Here is a 25,753-nt window from a genome sequence, read left to right on the forward strand (position 1 = left end):
CCCACTTTCCTACCACCCCAGGGTGATTCTCATACTCACCCTAAGATGCTAGTGGGGACGTTGAGGTTGTGACACTTGAATCAAACATGAAACCAACTGGGCACCCAAGGGGAAGTGACACACTGGTGCCCACAAACCATTTAGAAAATGGCAGCAGTGGAACTTCACCCCATGAGAGGGGCAGAAGCTGGGGCTATGCCTCTGAGGTCTCTGTTTACTAGGGAAGGGGCTGGGAAGCCGTGAGCCTCCTTGGCTGAGTTGTGGGGAGTGGGGAAAGAGAGGTTCTGGTGCACATTCTAGCTTGTCCACTGGAGCATGACATCCCACATAAGCTTCTGAGAGGACACACGGACAGCTCTGCTTATTGTCTGTTCCTCAACAGCATGTCCCCAGAGGCTGATCATGCTCTAGATTCCAGGCCCAGTGTTCTTGGGAACTTCTTAGGAATGCCTGCTCTCCGCACTCTCCCTCCCAGGGTCTGAATTAGAACCTGCATTTTCTCAAGATTCCTAGTGATTCACAGCTCCTTTCACGCTGGGGAGGTATTCTAACTACCTGCCATAAATGCAGAGACCAAACCTTTGCTGACACACTCCACCCTGACTTGGAAAATAAAACCTGCCTGTCATGTCTAGTTATTCAAACTTAGTTTTGTCTAAATGCACTTTTTTTTTTCTAGCTGAGGCCTTGTATATTTATATATACAAAGATACACTGTGGAGTCAGCCACGAGCAAACTGTGTGTGTGTGTGTGCGTGTGTGTGTGTGTGTGTGCGTGTGTGTATGTTGTGTGATGGTCTCTTCGTGTTTCTAAAGTGAGGGATGAAGCAGGATTGATACAGTGGATGGTTTGCTCTTCTTTCTGGAAGTTATCTGTCCCATAGTTGAAGAGCTTAGCATATTGGGGTGGGTGTAATAGTGACTATTGGTTGGGGAAAGTATGTAGGGAACGTCAGGCCTTCTCAGATTTGTGCTTGGCAGGTTTATTCATTACATGTAATCATGTAATTCTTTCTTCCTTTCTCTCTTTCTTTCTTTCTTTTTAAATCAAGGCAGGCAGTATATTTTGGCAGTTTGGTATACCAAAATTTGATTCGTTTATTTAAAAAAAAAATCTATCCAAGAAAGTTTTCATTGTGCAGTCAGGCCTTACATAGATTACAGGAAAGTGCTTCACTTGAGGCTGGCTCGTCATCAGGGACACATTACTACAGGCTGAGTGTCTGTCACAGTAGTTGACCTTCATGTAAATTTCCACCTTCCACAAAAGTCAGGAGTAAGGTTTCTTACCCTCATATTTGGTTTTCTTAGGGCAGGCTGTGCCAGGTCTGTTTCAGTGGGTAATTTAAGGACTAAAGTGTCCTTTTAGAAAAGCCAAGTTTGTCTAATTTTAAAGCTAAACTTTGGTTGAAGACATCTATTAAAAATTCATCTTGTATATCATTTCCACATATATTATACGTGGAATAAGTCATTTAAAAACTGTTTCGGTTCATATATAAAGACACAACCTTGGAAATACCTACATTTCTTGATGACAGCATTTCTGCTCCATGCATGTTCTAGCTCCTGCTTCCTTTTGGATTACACATGTAAGAAACAGACAAGGCCTTCATTTTCAAGCTATCTTCCTCACCTTTCTGAAATGTCTTATGAAACCTGCTACTATTCGTCTTTGTTTTGTTTTCTTCTTCCTCCTGGATACTGGCATCGAGTAGCAGATGCCAGTGTTCTCAGGCCCCAAAGAAGCCAGTATGTAGGTAGTGATGGCTTAGGGTGTCTAAGTTTTACATGCAAGCTTTCTGTGGCTATGAGAGTTGGTGAATCCACCAGGTTATACCTACCCTTCAAAAAACTTCCATGGAAGAAGGAGTAATGTATCTCTTTAGTTCTAAAGAAACCTTATGCCCTGCAAACAAATGCACCAAATGCCATCAATGTTTTATAGGAACCCTTTGGTGCCTTTAGTGATGGTAGAGTGACAGTTATGGTGAACAGTAGGTGACTGTTCATAAACATGGTTGTTTACAGGAGGGAGGTGGAACAGGTGTGGTGCGGCCAACTGAAGATGGGCAGACTTCCCACATTGCCAACAGCAGGGGTAGGCATGACTCTTGGACCCCAGATACTCTACATTTATTCCCTTTGGAACAGACTATTGCATTCTCTCATTCTCCCAAAGCCTCCTGCAAACCTGTCCCTGCAACAGGAGTTTGCCAGAAAGCTCCTTACCGCTCTGGGCCGAAAACTCATGGCAAATGGCCAGCTGACCCAGAGATTCAGCCTGCAGGGTGAACCACCTCATGCTGATCTGCACCCTTTGTGAAAAAAAAAATAGTTTTGCTACTTGGCCACCACCCACTAATGCCTCTGAACAGAGCCCCCGAGTGTCGACACGTTCGTTAAACAAGTATTTCTAGTTTCTCAGTGGGAAACTTGTGAGGTCAGCTGTGGTGTGTCTCTAAGCTTTTGATGTTGTCTTGTGAAGGATGGATGCTTTGCACATGAGAGTCAACACTATGGCTGAGTTTTTTTTTAAAGTGAATATAATATCAGACCCTCAGAATGTGGCACACGCATACTGTTAACCTTCCTTTTTTGTTTATAGGGTTGATAGGTCCACGCTGAGAGGACCTTTCAAACACTGCCCCAGAATAAGAAAGTTGTGCCACAGTACAACTTGGGAGCCAATTATGTGCAGCCGCTGCCCTGCTGGTCAATTGCGTACATGCTTCAAGACCACGTTCCCCTTCCCTCCCTCCTTTTGCACTTTGAACTAAGGGACATGCACGTGCTAGGCAGGTGCCGTACTACTCAGCTTTATCCCCTTGACTGCACATTTTGCTCCTTCAGCACCCACAGGACCTCTTGAGACACTAAAGGAAAAACTACGCCAGGCCTTACCAGTATGACTTCTTTTGTGAACCATGAGCACATTGGGCCCGATGCAAATGATCCCACAGATATCACACTTTAGTTTTCCGTTAGGGAGTCGAATGCCTCCGACTCCTGACAAAGCCGAGCTGCCTTGGTCCCTGTGGGAGCCATTCATTTTCTCTCCTGAGGCATCAAGCATTCGTAAGTCCTCTGCACATTCTTCCCCATTCATTTCACAGGCACGCCCATTCTCTTCATCACTCTGAGTCTCTACTTTAACATTACTGGCTGAAAGAGACAACACAGGAGGCCACTCAGTGTCACTGCAAAAACAAGGCACAAGATAGCAACACAGCAGCAACAAGGCATCAAATAGACAATCTGAGCTTCTGAGCAGTTCTGAGCCTGTACCTCAGGGTGGGCAGCCTGAGCTGTGCATGCGCCAGGCCCCTAGACAGCGTGGAGAGCACCTAGGGGATGCACTGAGGCATCTGGGCAAGGAGCATCTGGTAAATCAGGAAGGGGCTACTTATAGAGATATTATGGGTATGCATAAAGGTAGAGCAGTGGGGGCTTGTGGGATCTCAAGGACGTGGTGGGGGACCTGGGACTGAATCCTCTGTGCTCACAATACCCAGCAGTAGGTAGTGACTGGATATCTGGTGACACCTCCCTAAGGACCGGTGAGCATGAGCACAACTCACAAGAACTGTTTCACAGGCCCCAAAGCGTCCTCTTATGCATACGCACAATGGATTTGGAACAAATCTTTGCTGTTTCTAGCTCTGATCCTAACTTCTTCCTCCAAGTTCCATTTTCTTTGCATTTGGTTTCCTTTTCATCTCACAGTGACATGTCCAACCTGTGCCTTAGGGTACCAGTGTCCTTTTTACATCTCCTTCATTTGCTAAAGGGTTAACTGGAACAGTTTATGAATAGAACAGGTTAAGAGTTTTTCAAACAGAAGGATGCTTGTAGGTTAACAAAGATAAAAAATGCTGTTGACTGCAATCCTGTGTTAATCATGTAGTTTTATTATTCACCTTTTCTTTTTAAATAAAAAAAGAAAATGTAACACATTGCACACACATTTTCCTTTAACACTAATGGTTCTGGGATGAATCCCACATGGAATGGCCAGTAGAAGCTGTAGCGATACCAGAAGTCATAATTTCTCTAAATGTTTTTACAGACTTGTAAGAGTTAAGGAGGTACATTTTGCTAAGAAAAACAATCAGTGTGGTGTTTACCTGACAGGGTTAAGAAACAGTTATTTGCTTTTATTTGGCATATAGGTGGGAGTGCCTGCGTATTTACACACACACCATGAGCAGGCTTGGCGGTCAGATCCTCTGGAGCTAGAGTTACAGGCTATGGTGAGCTATTGTGGGACATGGAGCCTTAAAACTAAACCTGGGGCCTCCTTAAGAACATGAAGTACTATTAAGCACTGATCCATCTCTCCAGCCCCCATTTGACATAATTTTTGAACAGCATTTTTAGCCAAGGATTCTCAATGTTTGGTCCCCAGAGTAGCAGCCAGAACATGACTCCTGGGCCCCCTGGGGTGAATTCAGGCATGTGTTTGAATGGACTTTTGGGGGGATCCAAGATCACTTTACAATGGAGAATATACAGTTGAAGTGACCTACCTGGCTCACAGCCTGCTAGATGATCTTATTCACCAAATTCCTCTTGCCTGGGACATCTGAGGTCCAGACACCAAGAGAAAAAATGGTTGGCTCAGAGGCTTGGCTCTTTTACCTAAAGGTGTAGCTATCCTAGGTAGGTCACCTAACTTCTCCATGCCTGATTACTCGTCTGTAACTGCAGAAACTGTCCTAGCCCTTCCCAGCCTGGGCAGCTGAGTGAAATGAGGTAAGCAGCAGATAATTGGCACTGGGACCGGGGTGCTACAAGTAGCTTCCTACCCATCCTACAGTGGTTCCACAGCGTAAGGCTCTGCCTGGCACCAACAGCATTTGGAGCACTTACCTTGGACCAGATTTCTGGTCATTCAATGGCATCTGCCATTCAACCCAACAAGGGCATGCTGTTGCCACCATATATTTTGAAGTGGCAGATGGACAGTTCAGTCAAAGAACTTACTTTGGTCACACAGCTAGCAAATGGCAGATCTGGGAGGCGACCACAGCACAGCAGTCCCAGGTGCCCACTTACTGCCAACATTATCCCATTAACTCTCTGCAGAAAAGACTTGCTGACAAATAATGGGATGAGATGTAAAAACCAGAACATGGGCTCTGAGGTCGCAGCAGTGAGAATGAACCCAGAGGCTGAACTCAGCCCGTGCATAGGACAACACTGAGAAATTCTGTAATGGGGAATTCTCAAAACGCTTTTCCCTCCAAGACTCTGATCTGAGACTTTGCAAACCAGCAGTCTTTATAACTTCCCTCAGGGGCCAGATTCTAGCTATGTGGCAGGAGAGGACACTGGGCTCTGGAGTATCAGAGTTCTTAGCTATCTTTGGGGGTAGATTCAAACTCACCAGTGTCTGCGCCCACTTTGCTATCGTTTGGATAAACACTTCTCGAAGGCTCATTCATGAAAGGCTTGGTTCCCAGGGTGAGAACCTGTTCTGAGGACCTTGTGGGAGGTCCTTAGATGGATGGTGGTGTCTGCTTAGAAAGGGGCACTCTATTCTCCCTGGGTGCTGGGTCCTCTGCTCCCCAACTCCTGATGTGTGCCGTTTGCTCCACATCATTATTGTTAGCTGCTTTCACTAAAGCCCTATCTGCTCTTTGCCTGGAACCTCCAGATCAAGAACTAAACACACGTTTCTCGATCAACTCCTTGCTTTGGGTATTTCATTTAGTAATGCACAGCTGACTACAAAGTGTTCTATAAGAAGAGGAAGACAGGCCTAGGTAGAACAAGTGCTCTGGACAGCCACATGATGCCTTATGGTAGTTACAGTGGAACAAGCAGGCCCTTACTGGATGCAGACACCACACTTGACTGCTTCTCCTCCACAGTTACAAGCTACGTTAGCTTCTGTTGTTTATATGTTACCTAGTCTCTGGGAGTTGTCTTTTAAAACTAAAGAACATATGCTTGACTCTGCTGAATTCCGCTAAGGTAAAGGAAGCTAGTCAAAGGGAAGTGACCCTGTCTTCCTCAGGACACTGCACACAGGGCATAGAAACATCATAAGCATTTTTTTTTCCCTGTATGAATGAAAACAGCAGAGTTCCTGTGCAGTCTTCTGGGGAATTCCGTGGCACATGGCATTAATGCCAATGTGGGTGCTTCCCAGAGAGGGCTAGGGCAGCAGGCTTCTCATACCGGGAGCAGTTCTACTCCAGCAGTCTGCTTGCGAAATGAGGGAGAGTCAGGGAGGAAGCAGGTGAAAAGCATGTGATGGATGCTGCTTTGTAGGCCACTGGCTTCCTAAAAGCCACTCGGCGCCCACCAGTAGTGTGACTGGGACAACTGAAGGCAGGGCTTTGACATTTCTGCCCTACAGAAGATGGTGCTGCCACCAGCTGTGACAGAACTAAAAGAGAAAGGCAGCCCAGGGGCATGAGAGTTGTTCTTGGGGTCAGTATGGGCACCAGATACAATCTGGGGAAGAAATAGATGAATGGCTCTAAGGACATATAGCAAGAATTTTAAACGTATCTAATCTGATTTATACTGGAGTGGTAATGTTTTGAATTCTACATGTAATTCAAATATATAATTATGTGTGTGTGTGTGTGTGTGTGTGTGTGTGTGTGAGAGAGAGAGAGAGAGAGAGAGAGAGAGAGAGAGAGAGAAATAGAAAGAGAGAGAGAGTATGGGAGGGGTTATCAGCATCAGAATGTTAAAAGACTGAAGGTTTGTATTTCTGGGAAAGAAGACACAGTGTCTGAGGGTGCCTGTAGGCATGGCCAAGGACTGTAAGTGTGGAAACAAGGCATGGGCTCACAGCAGGCCCCACATACACTCTGGTATAAGAATTCCATGGCAGCTGGAATTGCCATGTGCTCTAGTGCTGGGAGCTTGCTGGGGTGATGCGGACCTTCCCCGCCATGTTTTGAGTCGGAAGGTCTGGATGACTGAGAGAGACTGAATGATCAGAGAGGTGAGGATCTGGTGAGAAGCAAGTTACACTGTCAGCATGAGGAATTTAAGATTCCTGCAGTGTAGGAGTTTTTGCTACAAAGATGGGGAAGGCCCTCATATCTCTGGGGATAAATGCAAAGTGGGGGCTAGCTAAGTAGCAGAAATCTGACAGATTTCTGTTCAGCCAGAGAAGCTGTCCATGGAAATGAGGGACTCTGTCTGGAACTGTTTAGTGGTGGTATCCTTCAGTGAAATGCTGCTGTTGCTCTGACTATAAGGAATCGGCTTAAAAATATTTTGTAAACTCTGTCCTTACTCCACTACGTACAACAACAAAGAACTTGATAAAGTGCTTCATTGAACTGATTAAATATAGAACGTGAATGGAATCTTTTTTTTTCCATTTAAAAATACTTTATTTTCTTCCAGTCAAATAACTGGTTAACAGGATGTCAATTTATTAAACATGCTCTAATTATAAATCACTGCATTAAAGACAATGAAAATAATCCATTTAGGTTATACAGTATATACAGTTGCGCTGCAACTGGACCAAAGTAATCAAGTGAATGAATTGAATATCATACATCTCAAAATAGCATTCTAGGCCGCAGGTCATTCTCTGCCCTCAACAGATAACATTAGTCTGTGCACCCTATTTCTGAGTCATCTTCCCTCCAAGTCAGGCCTGATGGAAAGTGGCAAAAAAAAAATAAAAATAAAAATAAAAATAAAAATAAAAATAAAAAAGCCCAAATTCCGCAGCTGACGCTCATGAAATGTAAACTTTAAATATAAACAGATATCTACAATGTTTTCCTTTCAGTTACTTTTTCTTTTCAACTTGCAAAGAGAAAATAACTAAGAAAGGATAATTAGGAGGAAAGTCAATAGAATTTCTCTTCTGGTAAAAAGTACTATCCATTAGTGAGTGGAATCTTGCAAGTGTTTTTTTTCCCTGGAAAGCTCTAGGTTCAGCCTGCCCCGTGTCAACAGATAATGGATTAGGCCAGATTTGAGTGTTTACCAATGTGGCTTTTATTAACATGGATGTTTTCAAGCCCCCAATAGAAACCACCTTGCTTCTCAGTTGCTACTTTAAATGGGGAAAACCAGAAACCTCATTATTTTAGAGGTACGCCGCCAGTGTGGTGACCTCGTTGTCCTGAGAGGATGCCCTCAGAGTGTGGTGAGGCCTTTAGGACCTAGAGAAAGGTTAAAATCTAAGAATCTGGAGAAGCCAAGGAACTGAGGCCAGCAGGAGCCCAGAGGCCTGGCTTCTCTGCCAAGTGTGCTGTTCCCTTGTGAATAACTGAACATTTTAAATGCAGGGGTGCGATGCACAGGGCAGGCTCTGGCTTACAGATGTTACATCGTCTCCACTGCCATTTCCTTTTCAGAATGCATCTTCATATTTACTGGAAAAGTGTATTTTCCCAACTTAGAATGTGAGTTTTCTATTGGAAAAAAAAATTCCAAAGTTGTCTTTCCCGCATGGGCTTAGACCGGATAAATGAAAATGTTTTAAATGGAAAATGGAAGATGTAAATGTAAAGATGTATCTTTTCAACAACTGTAACTAACAAGCAAAATGGAATAAAATAGGTAAGGTATATTTTGATTTATTTGTGGTAATTAAGTGAAGATTTGAGACACATGTGTATGTGCAGATCAGTGTGTTTCTGCTTCCTCTAAAGATTTGTGAAGCCAGGTACAGTGGTGCACACCCATAATGCTAGCACTTGGGAGGCAGAGGCAAGGGGTTAGGAGTTCTAGGTCATCCTCCACTAACTACATGGGAAGCTTGAGGCTGCCCTGAGCTCACCTTGTCTCAAAAAACAAAAAACAAAATGTAAGCACTAGTTAGAGATATTAAGTTATTCTATAACTTAATATCATTTAAAAATAGTTAAGATAATAGGGTTTCTATCTAATTAAAGTATATTTTTAGAAATAATCTTATTTGATGTTTTAGGCTTTCAAATACAATGAAGTCAGAGATAAAAGATATATCAGAGAGTGTAAAATTATAAAAAGAAAGTAGTTTAAGGCACATTTTAATTTTTCTTAAGTATCTAGGGACTCAAAGTGGGATAAAGATGACAGAGGAGGCCAAAAGATTATTTTAACTTCAAGAAGGGAGGGGCCTGGGAACCTGTGGGTCAATTCTCCAGCATGGCCACACGGTGGCGGTATCGGCCCGGAACAGTTTGGTTGCTGTTGGGTGGAGACTTGAGCATCAACCAATCATTTGTTCCCAAAAGATATTTACAATTTAGGGATATTGAGGGGAAGAGGGAAAGAAGAAGAGGTAGTACTATTACGAACTCATTTTTATAAGTCTATAGACATGAGATACATGAAAACATCTATCTTGTCTCAGAAGATCTCCCACTGTCATTTTTGCCATCTTGAAACCTCATCCATCTTTAGGCTATGCTGGGCTTTGCTCATTCCTCAGGCTTAATGAAAACCTGTCTTAGAATTTGCTTTCTTACTGTTATGTGCACCTGACTTATCAAAACATTCCAAAAAAAATGTGATTGGTTGTCTCAAACTTAACATGATTTCCTGCCCTGACACATTCACACCTACTTGTACATAAAAACCCTTATGAGTGCAGACATGCTTACATCGAAGAGATAAATCCCAAGTTCTTATCTTCAAGTTTACCTGAAGGAATATTAGTAACAGAAGCATTTGAATAAACGTCCTATTTTTTGGGAGAAGTCAACCTAGTCTTTGACAAGAGCATTCGTAGATGGATACTGCTAAATCCTGTACTTCTCAAATAGTATCTGAGAGTAGGACACCAGAAACCTAACCTCACCACTGCTGACACCCCAGTATTAAAAATATAGTTGTAATAGTACAATGCCAACAAGCTGGTCTCAGGGTGTGATTCGGTGGCAGGGCACATGCTTGGGTTTGCACTGAAGCACGAGCATACCCAAATCCTTGACCCGATAGCAACACAGCCTTTTTCCTGGTGCTGCTTCATAACAATAAAACTTTTAATCATACAAGGTCTGGAGACTGAAAATCTAAGGGGTTTAAAAACTTGTAACACTTTCATATTAATTTCACTTGCATTAAAAAGAGCCTTCTTTACTTTCGAAAATACTACTGTGGTTGCCCAAATATAGTTATCATTTTCAACCTAAAAAAAGATTTTTTTAATTTATTTTACATATATGAGTGTTCTATCTGCATGTATACCTGCACACCAGAAGAGGGAATCAGATCCCAGTACAGATAGTTGTGAGCCACCATATGGTTGCTGGGAACTGAATTCAGGACCTCTGGAAGAGCAAATAGTGCTCTTCACTGGAGCCATCTCTCCAGCCCCATTTTCAACTTTCAATACATTAAAAAATTAGTATCTATATTATATGGATAATATCTGCTTATTAGTGAGTGTATACCATGCCTATCTTTCTGTTTCTGGGTTACCTCACTCAGGATGATCTCTTCTAGTTCCATCATTTGCCTGCAAATTTCATGATTTCCTTGTTTTTAATAGCTGAGTAATATTCTATTGTGTAGATGTGCCACAATTTCTGTATCCATTCCTCTGTTAAGGGACATCCAGGTTGTTTCCAGATTCTGGCTATTACAAATAGAGCTGCTATAAACATAGTTGAGAAAATGTCCTTATTGAATGGTGGGACATCTTTTGTGTATACGCCCAAGAGTGGGCACTAATAAGTGGGGATTAGCCATATAATATAGGCCAGCCATCTACAGACCTAAAGAAGCTAAACCCTAAGGAGACCCCAGGGAAGATGCTTGCATCTTATTCAGAATGGCAAACAGGATAGACACCAGAAGTGGTACAAGAGAGGAAACAGAATGGGAGCCTACTATAGAGGGTGCTCTAAAAGGATTCACCCAACAGGGGATCATAGCAGATGTTGAGACTCAGGACCAAACTTTGGGCAGAGCAGAGGGAGTCTTATGGAAGAAGGGAGTGTGTGTGTGAGGGAATAGAGGGATATGGAGGGGACAGGAGCTCAACAAGGAGACCAACAAAGCTAAACAAACAAACAAACAAACAAACAACAACAAAACCCTGAGCCCAGGGAGTCCTGCAGGGACTGATGCACCAACCAAGGACCATGCATGGAGAGGACCTAGACCTCCTGCTCAGATATGGCCGATTAGCAGCTCGGTCTCCATGTGGATCTCTGAGTGAGGGGAGCAGGATCTGCCTCTATCATGACGTCAGTTGACTGATCTTGGATCACTTGCCCTGGATGATGCAGCCTTGCCAGGCCATGGAGGAGCCTCCAAGCAGTCCTGATGAGATGTAACAAGCTATGGGCAGATGGCAATAGTAGTGGAAGGGGATGAGGGGAAGACGGAGGTTGGGACTCGGGAAGTTGAGGGAGGGGGCTTTAATTGGGATATAAAATGAATAAATTGTGAAGAAAAAAATGCAAAAAAAATTAGCATCTAGTTTTTGGCATAAGAGCTCCGAGGAGAGCAGGCTAGCCTGCGTGCACAGTAATGGCGTGTGTGTTCATGTGGGGAAACCCGTGAGTCTTCTCTGTTCTGAGGCTAGCACTCCAGAGCAAGGAAAGGAGAGTGCACTTCCCTTCCTCCACCCCCTTCACAAAAAACTGTGCAAGTTATCTGAAAGATGTTGGTTCGTTTGAGACTGGCAGGAAGCATGGACCACTCAGTTGTTGATGGCAGCTTTAATCCCAACCCTGCTGACAGACCCACATTAGCTCTTACTTCACTTTTGCCTCAATTTCATGCTCTCTACACCTCTCACTATTAAAACCTTACTGGTGATCTGGGTGTGGCTGTGCCTAGCTCCAGGGAGGCAGAGGCAGGAAGAGGAAGATAACTGAAAGTTTAAGGTGAGCCTGGGCATCACAGAGCAGGGAGATCCTGTCTCACAAACAAAGGCAAAACCAATCAAGTAACCTCCTCACCCTTTACCTCTGTACTTTATCATAACAATTATGTGCCCGATGATGGGTGTTTAATGACAGAATGGCAAACCTTTAATTCATATCATCTTTTTCAAGTGTAAAGTCAGGTGTTGATGAGAAAACATGCAAGTTGTGTTCCCACGATGGGCCCAACCGTGAAATGAGCACATGCTACTGTTTTCTAGAAGCAAAGCATATACTTACGAGAGAAAGATTTGGGAATTAGTGCATGAAAATCCCTAAAGCCATCAGCCCCATATGCAACTGCAATAAAGAAGGCAAAAAGAAAGCCAGGTTGAAATATCATCACAGACATAGTAAGAATTTAGAAGACAGTGCTGCCTTTAAAAGGCATATTATTACATAAAACCACCAGTTAGCTGCTAATTTGTTATTGCTAGTCTTCATAAGGGCAACAAAGAAGTCACTACACAGAATGGGACTTCTGACCCTGAGGGTCTCAACCCAGGGTTTCATCATGTTAAGGCACTGTGAACAAGCATTAGATGTGTACCTTGTGACATTCTAGAACCAGGAGCCACTCAGTGGCGCTGGTCCCCAATCTCAGCCACATCACAGTATCTGATGGGAGAGCACACATCTCCACAAGACCAGCGCAGCTCCTCATAGGTAGTTTACACCTCTAATGCTCTTCAGTTTTTTTACAAAGTGTCCAAAAAAAAAAAAGTTCCCAATCAAAATGTTGGATGGGGAAAACCGTTACTGCACAAAGCATGCTGTGCGTGTTCCTAACTAGCCGCCTTCATAAATGGCAGCGAATCTCCGCACTTGTTCTCTCTTTCTTGGACAATTCCTGGTGGGCTTCCTATATCTAAGACTTGGTTTATTGTACATATGTGTCTGTATGTGTGTATATACATGTACACACATTGGATGCACACTCACATGTAATAATAATAATAATAACAACAACAACAATAACATAGGGCTTTCTCTTAATTTGTAGCTTGTTAATCCAACTGCACCGGCCAGATGGAAAGCTCAGGGATCCATCTGTCTCTCCTCCTGCCATTGTAGGTGTCTGTGGCCATGCTTGGATGTTTACACGGGTGTTAGAGGTCCAAACTCAGATTCTTGTGGTTTCACAGTAAGTACTTTATCCACTGAGCTACCTCCACTTCATGAAAAACAATAAAATACTGGGATAATGTACAAACATAGCTAAGGAGATACAACATTCCTTTTCTGGAAGGGATACATGCTTTTCATCTATTTGTTGTTTCCTGGTCTAAATCTTATGTGTTAAAGTCAACATCATGCACCCATCAGAGTCATTATAAATTAGCTTGTTGGGCTGGTAAAAGGGCTCAGGGGTGAAGGCACTTGCTGCTAAGCCTGAAGACCTGAGTTCAATACCTGAGACCTGAATTCAACCATCTGCAGGTCACCCTCTGTTCTGCAGACAGTGGGATTCCATCCCCGTGTATAACAGCTTTTCTAATTAAGATACCCACACAACCCCCACACAATAACTAAGATAATGTAAAGTTTTCATAAATTAATGTGTCTAGATAGGGCTATGAATGGTGGTCTTCAAACAGCCAATGACAGAATGCTACCTACAAAACCCAGAACCATCTGCATCAAGGTGACCTTAGACATCAGAAGAAAATGCAAATGTGTTTTACAGGTTAAGAGTTCTAGTTGCCTTTTAAAGGTGAGCACATTACAGTAGGTTGAAAGATATGAAAGTTTCGGAGTAAGTGACAGGGTGCTGAGATGGTGGTGGTGCTGAAGATACACAGATATGGCGGGATGGGAAGTCACCATCCTAACATATCCCTCTGACCATATGGCCACTGTTTAGTCACATGCTATGTGTATGCTAGTGAGCAACGCAGCAGTTGGGGGTACTGGTACCCTACTGGTAAACAGTGGAGTGAAGGCAGAAGAATGACACGGCTTCTAGTCTATGTGCCGCTAGAAATGTAGACTCATGTAGTGCTCTGCAATCCAGCCCTCCACTGTGTACATTACCATTTAACGTAAAGACCACGATGGTATGTTACTTGCCATGAAATATTGAACTGCTTCCAAAAGAATCTGTCCTTTGTCTATGGTAACTCAAATCAGTCTGCTAATTTTCATCCTTAACAACAACAACAAAAAACTATGAAGAGCTTAAAAACAAAATATAGCTCTAGTTACTAAGTTCCACTTGGCATAGCAAAGGTGAATTGATACAGATTCACTCTTCATACAACAGCCTGGATTTAGAAAAACAAACAAACAAACAAACATTCTATGGTGTGCTGTGCGGGTAGAAAATAAGGCAAACAGCAAAACACTGATCTGTGCTGAAATCCAGTCTCTTATAGCAGCAACTCAGGGGGCCTTTATAAATATCAGGTGCATGCAACCAGTTTCCACAGTCTCCAAGCCTCACTGTGGGCCTTTGAGGTAGACACCATCACTGTTTTGGCCATAAGGGATCTTGGCTCAAAAGAAGTTCTACAATTTGCGCTTAGCATGTAAATATGAAAACTTAAGATCTTGAAGCATTTAGCATGTAAATATGAAAATTTAAGTTCCTAACTAGCTATCTGGCACTCACAATTCAAAAGACACATTTCTGCAAACAATCTTCTTTGGGTGCTGGTAAGGCACTGGGAAATGTGTAAGCTGTTGTAGCTGCACATTCACACACACACACACACACACACACACACACACACACATATTTGCCTGTATATGGTCACATCAGGTGACAGTACTTTTACAACAAAGTTTTCCAAATGACAAATACATGGCCAACCAATAACTTGTAGGTTGTTGCAAATAAAATTGGCATTCCTCATGCACACACACAGGAGTTAAGCTCAGTGGTCACTGAGTGCCTTGTCCTATCAGAGGTGGCTGGCCACAATGTCATCTGACAACATTCCCAGGTTGCTTTCAGCAGCGAGGAATGAGGACACAGTTATTGGTTGCTTGCTCTTTTGCAGCAGTCTGCAGGTGCAGGCTTACTCTGCCGCATGACACTCTATAAAGTCTTTGTTCTGTCCCATCAGAAACAGCTCATCACCCAATGAGAGGGACCTAGGGAGCGTGCCAAAGATATACTTTTGGTTTTGTCCTCATTTCTCAGACAGTCTATCCCCAATTTTAAGATACTGATTTATGAAATGGCACAGATAACAAAATAAACTTTTTTGAGACAGGATCACACTGTGAAGGCCCAGCTGTCTTGGATCTTGCTATGTAGCCTGGGCAAGCCTGGAACACATAGAGATCCATCTTCCTCTGCTTCTTAAGTGCTGGGATTAACGGCCTCTGCTATCACTCTTGGTTGCATTGAGTATTTCTACAAGTCTTTTAAGAATCATGAAATACATCATTATCAAGCTTCTCTACTAGGGATTTCTGTTCCCCAAATTCTTGCAATCACCACTGTCTAACACACTATAATCCCCTCAGATTCTGAACCCTGTTTGAATTGCCAAGTCTGCACATTATGGAAAACAGGTTGACATCACAAAAACCACATGCTTTGGTCTGCACTAGCTGTGCATCTCATGAGCAGCTCCTGGTGCTGCACCTAAGGGAGAGGCTGAAAACTATTTGAGATTTTCAGAATGAGAGAGAGGACTTCTGTTCCACTCTCAAGTCTAAGAGGGACAATGACAGTCTTCTGTGGAAGGTAAATGGCTCAGGTTTGTATTACGAGAATTCATAAATACATTGTAGCGTGATTTTACAACATATTCTTTAAGCCATGCTAACCCTTCAGTCACAGGGAAGCCATTAGACTATTATTAACTTGTCTACAGTTAACAGTGATCTTGCCATTTCTTATTGATCCAAAGAAGGGGCAGCATACAGATGTGGTTGAGTCAGCAAGAACGACAGGGCTGGGGCTGCAAACGGCAGGCAGAGAAGAGGACTAGGTCCCCACAGACATTGTAGGTATCTTCTACAGGAGTGTAGGGTGATGCCTGGTACAGGTCTTCGTTGAGAACCTGTTCACTTTATGGACAGATAATTTTGTTCTTAAGCCTCCCTGTTGGCTAGGTGGCCTGGAGTTTTCTCACGGGAAGATAACACTAGCTAGCTGACATCACTGACAGGAGACGCTGTGGTTCCAGCCTTGCAAAGAGACAGCTAAGATACAAAGAAGCCCCATGTCCTGCCTGCGGACATTGAGCAGAGGAGTGCTGGCATGCGGTCTTACACCTACTCAAATGAGCTCTGCTGCTCCCCCAGATTCAGGGTCAGAACAGCAGGGAGGCTGTCACACCTCTCCCCACCAGTAACCAGATCCTCCTGTCCAGGCTTCAAGGTTCCTGCCATGTCAGTTAGGATGTCTTGAATAGCTCTAGACACGCAAGTGTGGAGACAGCAGAACTAGGGCTCAGGGAACAGAACACACCGGACTTCCCCCTGCCTGCCATTCCTCTGCCCTCCAGGCCCCACACAGCTGTCCATCTCCAAGCTCATCCTCTTTCCTGGGCCTAGCTTCCTTCCTACATCTCCACATGTGCCAGTGAACAAGGTTCTAGCCAATTAATACATCTGAACTCCTCCATTGCCACCTGCAAAGTCCAATGATCATCTCAGCGTCTCCCAGGAGCCTCATTTCCCCTACTGCTCTCCAATCATATCACGCCCCAGCACATCCGGGAAGCTACTACCACCCTGCCACTGCCCAGCCCAGGCTGTGGTCTGTGCCATTGCCTGCCTGTGCTTTCTGCTCACCATCGCACACCAACCTGGCTTGTGTGTGCATTGTGGACTGTGGCCTTCAGGCTCCCATCCCAACACATCTGTCCATCAGACTAAGGCTGTCACACTCCTTGCTGCTATTTACAATCATGCATGACTTCCAGATGCCCCACCAGTCTACAGTGCTATGTGAGAGGAGAATTTGAAATCCTGTGTGAAAATTCCTCTATCCCTGGCAACTGCTTTCAGAGAATCTCTTGGCAGATGAGACTATTCAATGAATAAATAAAGGGATGAACCTTAAGAAAATACTAGAACAAACAACAACCAACAACCAAAGCCCACAAACATGTTTGCAGATGCTGTGGTTTCCATTTAGCTATGCTCATCCTTGTTCCAAAGCAAAGCCCCAGCCTCAATTTGTATATGTCTTCCTGCCTTAAGTAACATTCTGTTCCAGGATGGAGATACCCAGACCATCTCCTCCCTCTTCCCATAGTCCTCACAGGACTGCTCGGTGACCCCAGCCTGGAGATGCTTCTTCAGAAGCCCCCCTCCTCTCTGGCTTTTGGTCTTTACCTAAGCCTATTCCAGGTAAATGCCCAGCTCTGAAAACTCATGTGGTCTGAGTACAGCCATGCTTAGAAAGAGGCCAGGACTGACTAGCACACAGTGTCCCTCTGGCAGCATGCACAGGAAGCACAAGGTATTTGTGACAAGGTTCAGCTAGAAAGGTCCCTACTTAATAACCACAATATTTTCAGAAACCCATTCCTAGTAACTGAGAAATGTGAGAGCACATGGCAGAAGGCATTGGCTTTCACATGCAACTCCAGAACACATGTATATGTAAAGCAAAGTCAACAATGGGGAAAATAATTTTTGACATTATTTTTACTCAATGTCATACATTACTACAGTCTGTGTCTACTGGCTCTCCAATCAAATGGATGTCCTTAAACTTAGACATTCATAAATATAGAGGAAACAAAACGGCCGAGATCTCCCAGAAGGAAGAGGCAGTTGACCATGCCCGGACCAGTAGAGGCATCAGATGCTGGGCTTTCCTTCCTAGCTGGAAAGTACACCATGCACCAACTATCTGAGCTCACTTTCCTTATCCACCAAGTGGGAATCATCCCATCTGTTCTGTCAGGTTTGTGTGTTAATTCGTGATAATATGCCAAAGGCCTGGCTGCCACACTGAGAGGACAAGTAGTTAGCTCTGTGTTTGGGACAAAGCCACAGGCTGGGAAGATAACACCTTATCTTCTTGTCCACAAAGAATCCTATGGGCCTATGGTATTGGCTACACCCAACTACCGTTTGCCACTTTTTAAGTGGGAACAGCAGCAGGAAAGGGCTTGGCAGCCCACACAAGACAATGGAGCTAGAGTAGAGGATATCAGGGCAAACACCATTTGTGTGTTCCAACCCTGAATCCTAGCAAGTGGCCTTCTGTTCCAATATTCCGATGGGGACTCATCCCATCTATGATATACTTGAGGTCATCTTTTCTGTTGGGGAGATGGACATTAGGGTTGCTCCCAATGTCATTTTGTCTTACTACTGGTTCCCCCCATCAAATTTGCTCCCAGAGTAGACGATGTGGAGAACACAGTGGAAGAGGGCAGCATCTTTCTTATTCTTGTCATAACACACCTGGACTCTACTTTCAGTGCTGAGGGCAGAACCCAGGGCCTTGAAGATGTGATGCAGGTACCTTCCAGTAAATCACATTCCAAACTCCTGTTCTACTTTTGTTTGTATTTTATTGACACAGTATTACATTGTGACAGTGAAAAAATTAGGCTAGAAAAAGCAATGTATGACTTAGCATGACAGAATTCAGAATTTCCTTTAGAGAGTAGAAGGAAAGAGCAGAGAGTAAGAATGATGGTTCTATTAATATTTACAGGAGTAGCTACAAGTCATCATCATGAGTCATCATCATGGTACCATTTGTAATTTCTCCAGGTCCTGCGCTGGAGAAATTACACTCTTACACACAGTTCATGTCCTCTAGGAGAGGGCCGTAGGTCTCACAGACCCACAATTAAGGTTAAATCTGGTGCACTGAAAAAAAAAAAAAAAAAGCTTGGAGATACTTTATGAATGTTTCTTGCTTTTTCTGTATTTGTAAAAGAAGCGCTACATGCTACATTTTCAGCAGAAACATTACTTGTTTAACTTGTGTGGTGCTAAGTATGCAGAACTGCCATGAGGGTGCTCTATCTAAGCATCACCTGTTATTAGAAAGGTACTTGCCCTGAGCCTCACAGGAGGGTGACATCGTTCGAGGTCTTGGATCTGAGTTAAAAGTTGAGGTATTTTTTCCCCATCTCATTTGAAATTCTGCCGGTGAGAGACATTTAACTAGCTCGGACAAGCCAGTACACTGAGGCAGAGTATAACTAACACCAGAGCTCTAACTGCAGATGGCAGGAGGGACACCGGGAGGTTTCTGTCGTTATCTTCCAACACCCAGGCCCTATAAGGGCTGGGCAGACACAGCCAGAGGCACCCACCACAGGGTGCAGGGGTGGCTGTGTGCAGAGGCATGGGAGGGGGGCAGCCTGGAAGGGTCACATGACAAATGTAGTCCTTATCGGAGTACTGAGGGATGGGCCAACAAGTGAGTTTCCATTCACTGTGAGGGGTGAGCTGAGTGGAGAGGTTACATGCAGGTGGTAGACTGGCCTTCCCAGCAACATGCTTCCAAGAGCAAAAAGTTGAACTGTCTGTTAATGCCAGCTACCAGTTGGCAGAATGTAGGGCTGAAAATAACATGTTGACTGCTCCACTTGACCTGCTTCCTAAATATAGTTCAGAAGCGTGCAGGTCTCACATCGGTGAAGTGTAGGATATGGTGGTCCTTAAAGTGAGGAGACACACGTAGAATAAAGCTGGGTACTCTAGATTCCAAAGTGCCCAGCTGAAGGGGACACGAGATAGGTCAGCTCCTTGTGGGTTCTGCTTACATTCATGTCCTTTCTCTCCCATCCCCCAGAACTGGCTTTGTGTCAGCCCCAAAGATTCCAGAAGCCTAGGCCCAGCTTCAGGGAGGCTGGAGATAATGTAATCTCTCCTGGGACACACAGAGGGTGGATCCACTGCTCTCTACCCCCCCTTCCAGAAGCCCAACGGGTCCCTGTTAGAATTCCAAGCAAAGAATGACTCAGCAAAGAAGAGGGAGTAATGGGAAGGAGGCCTGCCATTCTGCAGCCCTTCAGGCCCCAAGCCCAGGTGTTGGCTTGCAGCATGCACCTTTGGGTGGGCTATTGTCTGTGGAGAGGTCTTTACCCACACTCAGGCTGAGAAACTGGAGTGGGGATGGTCGGCAGGCTTTTGGCAACTCCACGCACTGCAGGAGGAAATGAAAGCTTAGTTCTGCTTCGGTTATTTCTCCATGTGTGCCTCCGAGGAAGCCTTTTTCTCAGGCACCAGCTCAGTGAGGAGCAGAGGGGATATCTGCAAGGGCTGGCCATGTTCACAGGAACATGTGCTGGGATGCAAAGCATGCTCATGGGGATAACATACCTGGCCCAGTGCTTTGGAGAACAGCGATGTGTGTATACAGGAGTTATCACATGTATTCACTCAGGACAGGCATGGAGCACACAGAGGTCACAGAAGCAGCTCAGTCACAGAGCACCCATATTTACAGGGACATATCCATGGAGGATGAAAGCAATACAGACACGGAGACCCACCACCACCGTTTTGAATATGGGATCAGCTCGTCCCCATTCCGAGACATGTTCCCCAGGATTCTGCTCTGGGAGGCAGGAGACTGCTAATGGTCAGGAGATGAATTGGGCCTCTGCAATATTTAGAAGTCAACATGAACTCATGTTTCCACTATTTCTTTCTTTAAATCAGAAGTATGCTTTAATTTTATGAGACATATCCATATCTCCAAGAGTAAAACTGGAGACGCACATATGAAATTGTTACATACATGATAAACTGCCCGTAAAAGCTTTACTAGCTTAAGATCAAACGTTTTGAGAAAAATTTAAAAAACAAAACAAAACTAAACTAAAGTTTCAGTGCTTTTCCAGAATGGTTACATAAAAATTTTAATACTTTATATATATTTAGAGTATATGAAATATCAAGTATGTTTAAATGGCAAGATGCAGCTAATTAAAAGTCACACATGGCATGCATGAACTCCCTCTGCTTCTTAACAGGAACATATACCTATAGAGCTGTGGTTTTCAACCTGTGGGTCGTGACCCCTTTTGGGGTTGAACAACCCTTTCACAGAGGTTGTCTAAGACCATTGGAAAACACAGATATTTACATGATGATTCATAACGGTAGCAAAGTTACAGGTATAAAGTAGCAATGAAAAAAATTTTATGGTTAGGGATCACCACAACATGAGGAACTGTGTCGAAGGGTCCCAGCATTAGGAAGGCTGAGAACCACTGCTATGGAGGGTTCTGGCCAAGGAGCTGCAGCTGGTGGCAGGATTCTCTATGAAGGTTGCTAGCTCACACGGTGGGAAGCCAGGGCATGCAGAGAGTTCAAGTGCATTACCATCTAGGGGCAACTTACTGCTGAATTCGGCACAACAAAGCCCAAAGGTTCTTTTTGTAGGGAGATCTTTAAGGTTTGTTCTTCCCTTTTCTTATTTTCCTTCCTGTCCTCTCTTCATCTCTCTCTAGACTCCCATTGTAAGAAGAGAATATTACACACACTAACCACACTCTGTCTTGTTTGGCCATCACAGCAAAGCTCTCAGGTGTTTGCAACCATCATGGTCCTAACATCCAGCCTCCAGACTTTGGAAGCTGCTATAGAAATGGGCCCACAGAGGCAAGTTCTATTCAGGCCCTCTCCTTCCATCATCATTTCAATGGGACCGAAGAGTCACAAGGCATAAGCTATAGCTTCTTCATAAGGAAATCCAGAAAAATGCCTGCCTCTTGGCTCCACACAGTCTGAGAGACTAGAGAAGACACCTGGCACTCAGGAAGTGCTGGCTGCCCTTTTGTTCAGGTGCCATTACCTTTCTCTGAGCTCAGCTCATTACTCAGAAACCCCTAGCTTACTGGCACTTTCATCAAAATGTCACATCTCTTGGGAAGAACCTTCAAATACCACATGTTTTTCCTAGTAGAGGCCAGCAGTTTCTTGCTATCAGGGCATCTCAAAAAGTCCTGTCCTTCTTATCATTAGCATTTCTTTGAAACTGGGAGAACTTCTTTCTTCTTTTCCTGTTTTTCTCATTTTATGGCTCGGTAGCACTTTCTTGGGAAATTTATAGAAATGAGTAGTTTAAGTCACATGTTCTTCCCAGTTAAAAATCAGACGTGTTAAGCATGTACCGTCTGGGCCAAGCTCACTGGCTCTCCCACAGCCCCCACAGAAGCCTGTGAGCTTTCTTTGGGTGAGGGACCTGTGTTGAGCATCTACCATGCCTTTACTTCTTTAATCCATGGAGCAACCCTTAGAAAAACCTTCCTCATACCAGAGAGAAGTAAGACTCACAGACAGCAGAACTTGCCCAGGGAGACTCAGCAAGCTATGGCTGCAGACCAAGTTCATGGGACCTCATAGCCCATCCCCCATCCCTGGTTACTCCCTAAGTCCTGACATGGATTTTTATAAACTTTCTGCTTCTAGTAGTTTATGAAACAAAGCCTTTCCAATAAGCCAAACATAACGCAGGGGGAATGCAAGCCTTCCAGAAGTATGCTTATAAGCCTCCGGGGGTCACTTGAGAACCTTGGAATGGGAAGGTTTTAGCTTAGTACTACAAGAATACAGCAAACCGCACCAGCCACTGGCCAAGAGCCATCAAGGCACAGCAGCAGAAATGGAACATGGGCCTTGCATTCCCAGGGGTTTGTTAGAAGTCATGTAGGTGAATCAAGCCAGGGAGAGACCTGTAGTGGGCACATAAGTGATCCTCTGTCTGCTCAGAGTTATGAAGACAGCGTTCTGAGATCCAGGAGTAGGAGGGCGGGTAGGTTGGGAACCATCCTAGGACCCTCTGGAAGTTGCAGTTCCCAGGCAACAGAAACTGTCTGAGATGCTTATTCAGCGAGTCACATGGTAGGAACTGGTTTTGGGATGGAGAAACTTCCAACAAGAGGTGATCATAACACCCCACAGAAACAGGGAAGTTGGGAACCAACGGGCATTTTGGAGGAAAAGCAGGACTATGAGGCAATGACTGAGAGGCCCTAGCCCCTGAGGCAGATGTGTGAACCCCAGCTGCCATCATAAAAAGCTATAAATTGGTCTGTTTTGGTCATCACACTTCTGGAAGAGCAGCTATGCAACAGAAAGTCCCCAGCTTCCAGAGACAAACTTCTCTGTTCTGTCCTTGCCCCTCCCTGCCTTTCTACACCATCCAGATCACCGTCCCCAGGAGGTAGGGCCATGCTCAGGAATTGGGACACTGTGTTGTGTGTCATATTGTAACTGGCTTTCCACATCCTCCTGGCTGTATGGTAAGAGTTCGTGAAGAGGAACAAGGGTAGATACTGAAATATAGGAATACAGGAAAAGAGGAAGCTACCCAAGACATCAGCCCAACTGAAGTCAAAGAATTATGGAGAACTGACAGAAAGGGAAGTAAGAATAGGGAATCATATGAGGGGCTTAGCAGAGGGCTTGGGGACACACAAAATACACAGACATTCATAGAGAAACACAGATACAGGTCCATACACAAACAAATACTGACACACATGCCCTCCATGTCCAGGCACAAGGAGGTGTAGACATAGATACAGACAGAAGCACAGAAAAATACATACACCCAACACACACACAAGCACACGTACATACCTCCACACACATAATGAGCAGGCATGCACACACAAGCTTGTACAACAACAAACATGCCATTAGACCTGTACAAATGCAAAAATGACAAGAGACATACACATGCATGCATGCTCACACAGAGCTTATGTGAACATCCACCCATCCACCCAACCACACAGCCTCTCTTGAACTTAAAATAGGAGTCTGAGCTGTCCATTCTTAGTCTCCAAGAAGAGTATGATAGCCACCTTAGTTTTGCTGGCTGACAGGGACTGCTCAGCTGTGCCCTGCATATTTGTCTCTATCTGCTGTTCAATCCCCACTCTTGAGACTTCTAATCGGCCACTCAAGTATTTTTCTCTTGTATTTAAAAAGCTGGATTAAAAACCACAATAAGATTTCCTGACATAATAAAAATCCAGTGTTAGGACTGAGACAAATGCAATCAAATGACGACAAAAAATGACTAAGGAAACAGAAAATATAAGTATATTACAAAGGACACCTTTAGAGACCTCTACAACTCAGTTTTGGAATGAAGAAAACAGAGCAACAACAACAACAACAACAGACTATTTTAGAAAAGGGAGAACAAAATTGCAAATCCACACGTCTATCTGTGGCGTTCTGTTTGTGAAGATAATGAGCAAGCACAGAGTTGAGTCAAAGGCATCCCACCGGTCGAGTGTGGACACCACTTAGAAGAAATGTCCTTATCTAACATGTCCACAGGCTTGTGGCAGATCCATCAGGGCCCACTGGGGAGGTTAGAAGGTGGCCTGGTGCGAATGGAGAGTGCTCTTACCAAGGCAGGGGTTAAAGTTCACATGCCACTGTCCCACACTGTCCCTTCACTCACTGCTCACAGAGGAACATCAGCTTCCTCACATCTGCCATTGTTCTAACAACAAACTGATGTTCACAAAGACTATGCCACTAGCTGAGGATTTTTATTTATTTGTTTGTTTGTGTTTATTGTCTTGCAATCTAGCATCTGAAACCTTGTTGGGACTCTACAAGAAAGCCTTAGGTTGGCTGAGAAACATTTGGAAGCTCCAACCTTAGCCTCGTACCTTAGTGCAGTACATAGTGCCTGCACATCTGCGTGTTTTTGTGTGTCCAGCTCTGGGGAGGCCATGCCCTGAGTGGATGAGGGCTCTCCTGTGCTAACCTGTGCTCTGAGCATTCTTCATTCAAGACTTTCCTACTCAGACAATACCATGTTCACCCATGGGTAGGTCTCCTAAGATGCACTGTGCAAGGTACCTACCCACATGCATGGGACAAGAGTGTTTCTTTGGGAGTGGGAAGGAAAGTTCAGATGTCTCAGTCCTTCTCTGGGAAATGGAGGCTGGAGAAGATTTGCCTAACGGAGGCTGCTGGACAGGGCTTTCCAGAATTGGGGACCAAGATCCATTGTGTCCACCTTCTACAGAAACCAGGCCCATCTTCCACCTGTTATGCTGTCCTCAAGATTTCTGATGGGCACTCTCCTGGTCAGATCCTTGGGATGGAATTTTCTCTGTGTCACATATATCAACTATCATATTTTTGATCTTGAAGCATACACTGAAGCTTGGCAATGCCAGATGAGAGAGGAATGCTAGGGAGTATGTTAAAAAAATCCATACCTGTATATTTTGGGCATTCCATTTTCCTCTTGAGTTCTGACAAACATTTTCATTTCTGACTGTTGCTTTTTTTTAATGTTCTACGTAGAAGTTATACCTGGTATACAGATTGCTGTTTGGAATGCCGTATCCCCTGCTTTCCTGGTACCTCCTAGCCCACACTCATCAGTCCAGTGTCATCACCTCAAGTTTGTCATCTGCCTTCTGTGCTGAATTCATCAGGCTGAGGAAAGAGTTGTGCTCACACACGTGCAGGTAGGGGAAGGAGGCTGCCCACGTCTGCCATGCCACCTCTAAAGCAAGGGCGGCAAGAGGCCATGTAGCCATCACATACCCTTCACACTGTTTTTCTCTCTGCCCTCTTCCCTTAGAGTCTCCAGCTGCTCACAGCCCAGGAGAGCTGATAAATAGGTATCTCAAACACACAAAAGGTAGACAGGGTCCTTTAACTCCCACATCGCAGCGGGTTCAGAACAGCGCAGGAAGCAGCACCCTCCAGACAGTGGCTGGGGATTCTGCCTTCTTTGCATCCTCCCCACACTCTAGCTCGGTGCCAGGCTAGGCTTCAGGGTAAAAAGTTCTGGGTGGAGGGCTATTTGGGACAACAGTGTGTTCCTGAAGAAGTCAGGCCAAAGTTGGAGAACGTGGAATGTCTTGGCAAAAAAAAAAAAAAAAAAAAATACTAAGAGGGTTGTTGAAACTCTGTACTAAATGAAGTGTGAGAATCTCCCTAGTAATTTATATATTTATGGAAATAAA

The 25,753-nt window shown here is 44.4% G+C and overlaps 1 protein-coding gene across 2 annotated transcripts in view; it reads right to left on the reverse strand.

Annotated features, from left to right (window-relative positions):
• Ikzf1 (IKAROS family zinc finger 1) overlaps nt 1–25,753 on the reverse strand; it is an 89,734-nt gene that overhangs the window by 21,700 nt on the left and 42,281 nt on the right. Inside the window, exon 4 of one of the 2 annotated variants that reach the window (XM_055624263.1) lies at nt 2,905–3,165. The exons of the other annotated variant lie outside the window; for it this stretch is intronic. Coding sequence (XP_055480238.1) covers nt 2,905–3,165 — 261 coding nt within the window. The remainder of the gene's footprint in view (nt 1–2,904; nt 3,166–25,753) is intronic. 2 annotated transcript variants of the gene reach the window in all.

This window comes from Psammomys obesus, unplaced genomic scaffold, assembly GCF_907164565.1.
Source record: "Psammomys obesus unplaced genomic scaffold, mPsaObe1.curated_primary_1811, whole genome shotgun sequence".
Taxonomy (NCBI): Eukaryota; Metazoa; Chordata; class Mammalia; order Rodentia; family Muridae; genus Psammomys; species Psammomys obesus.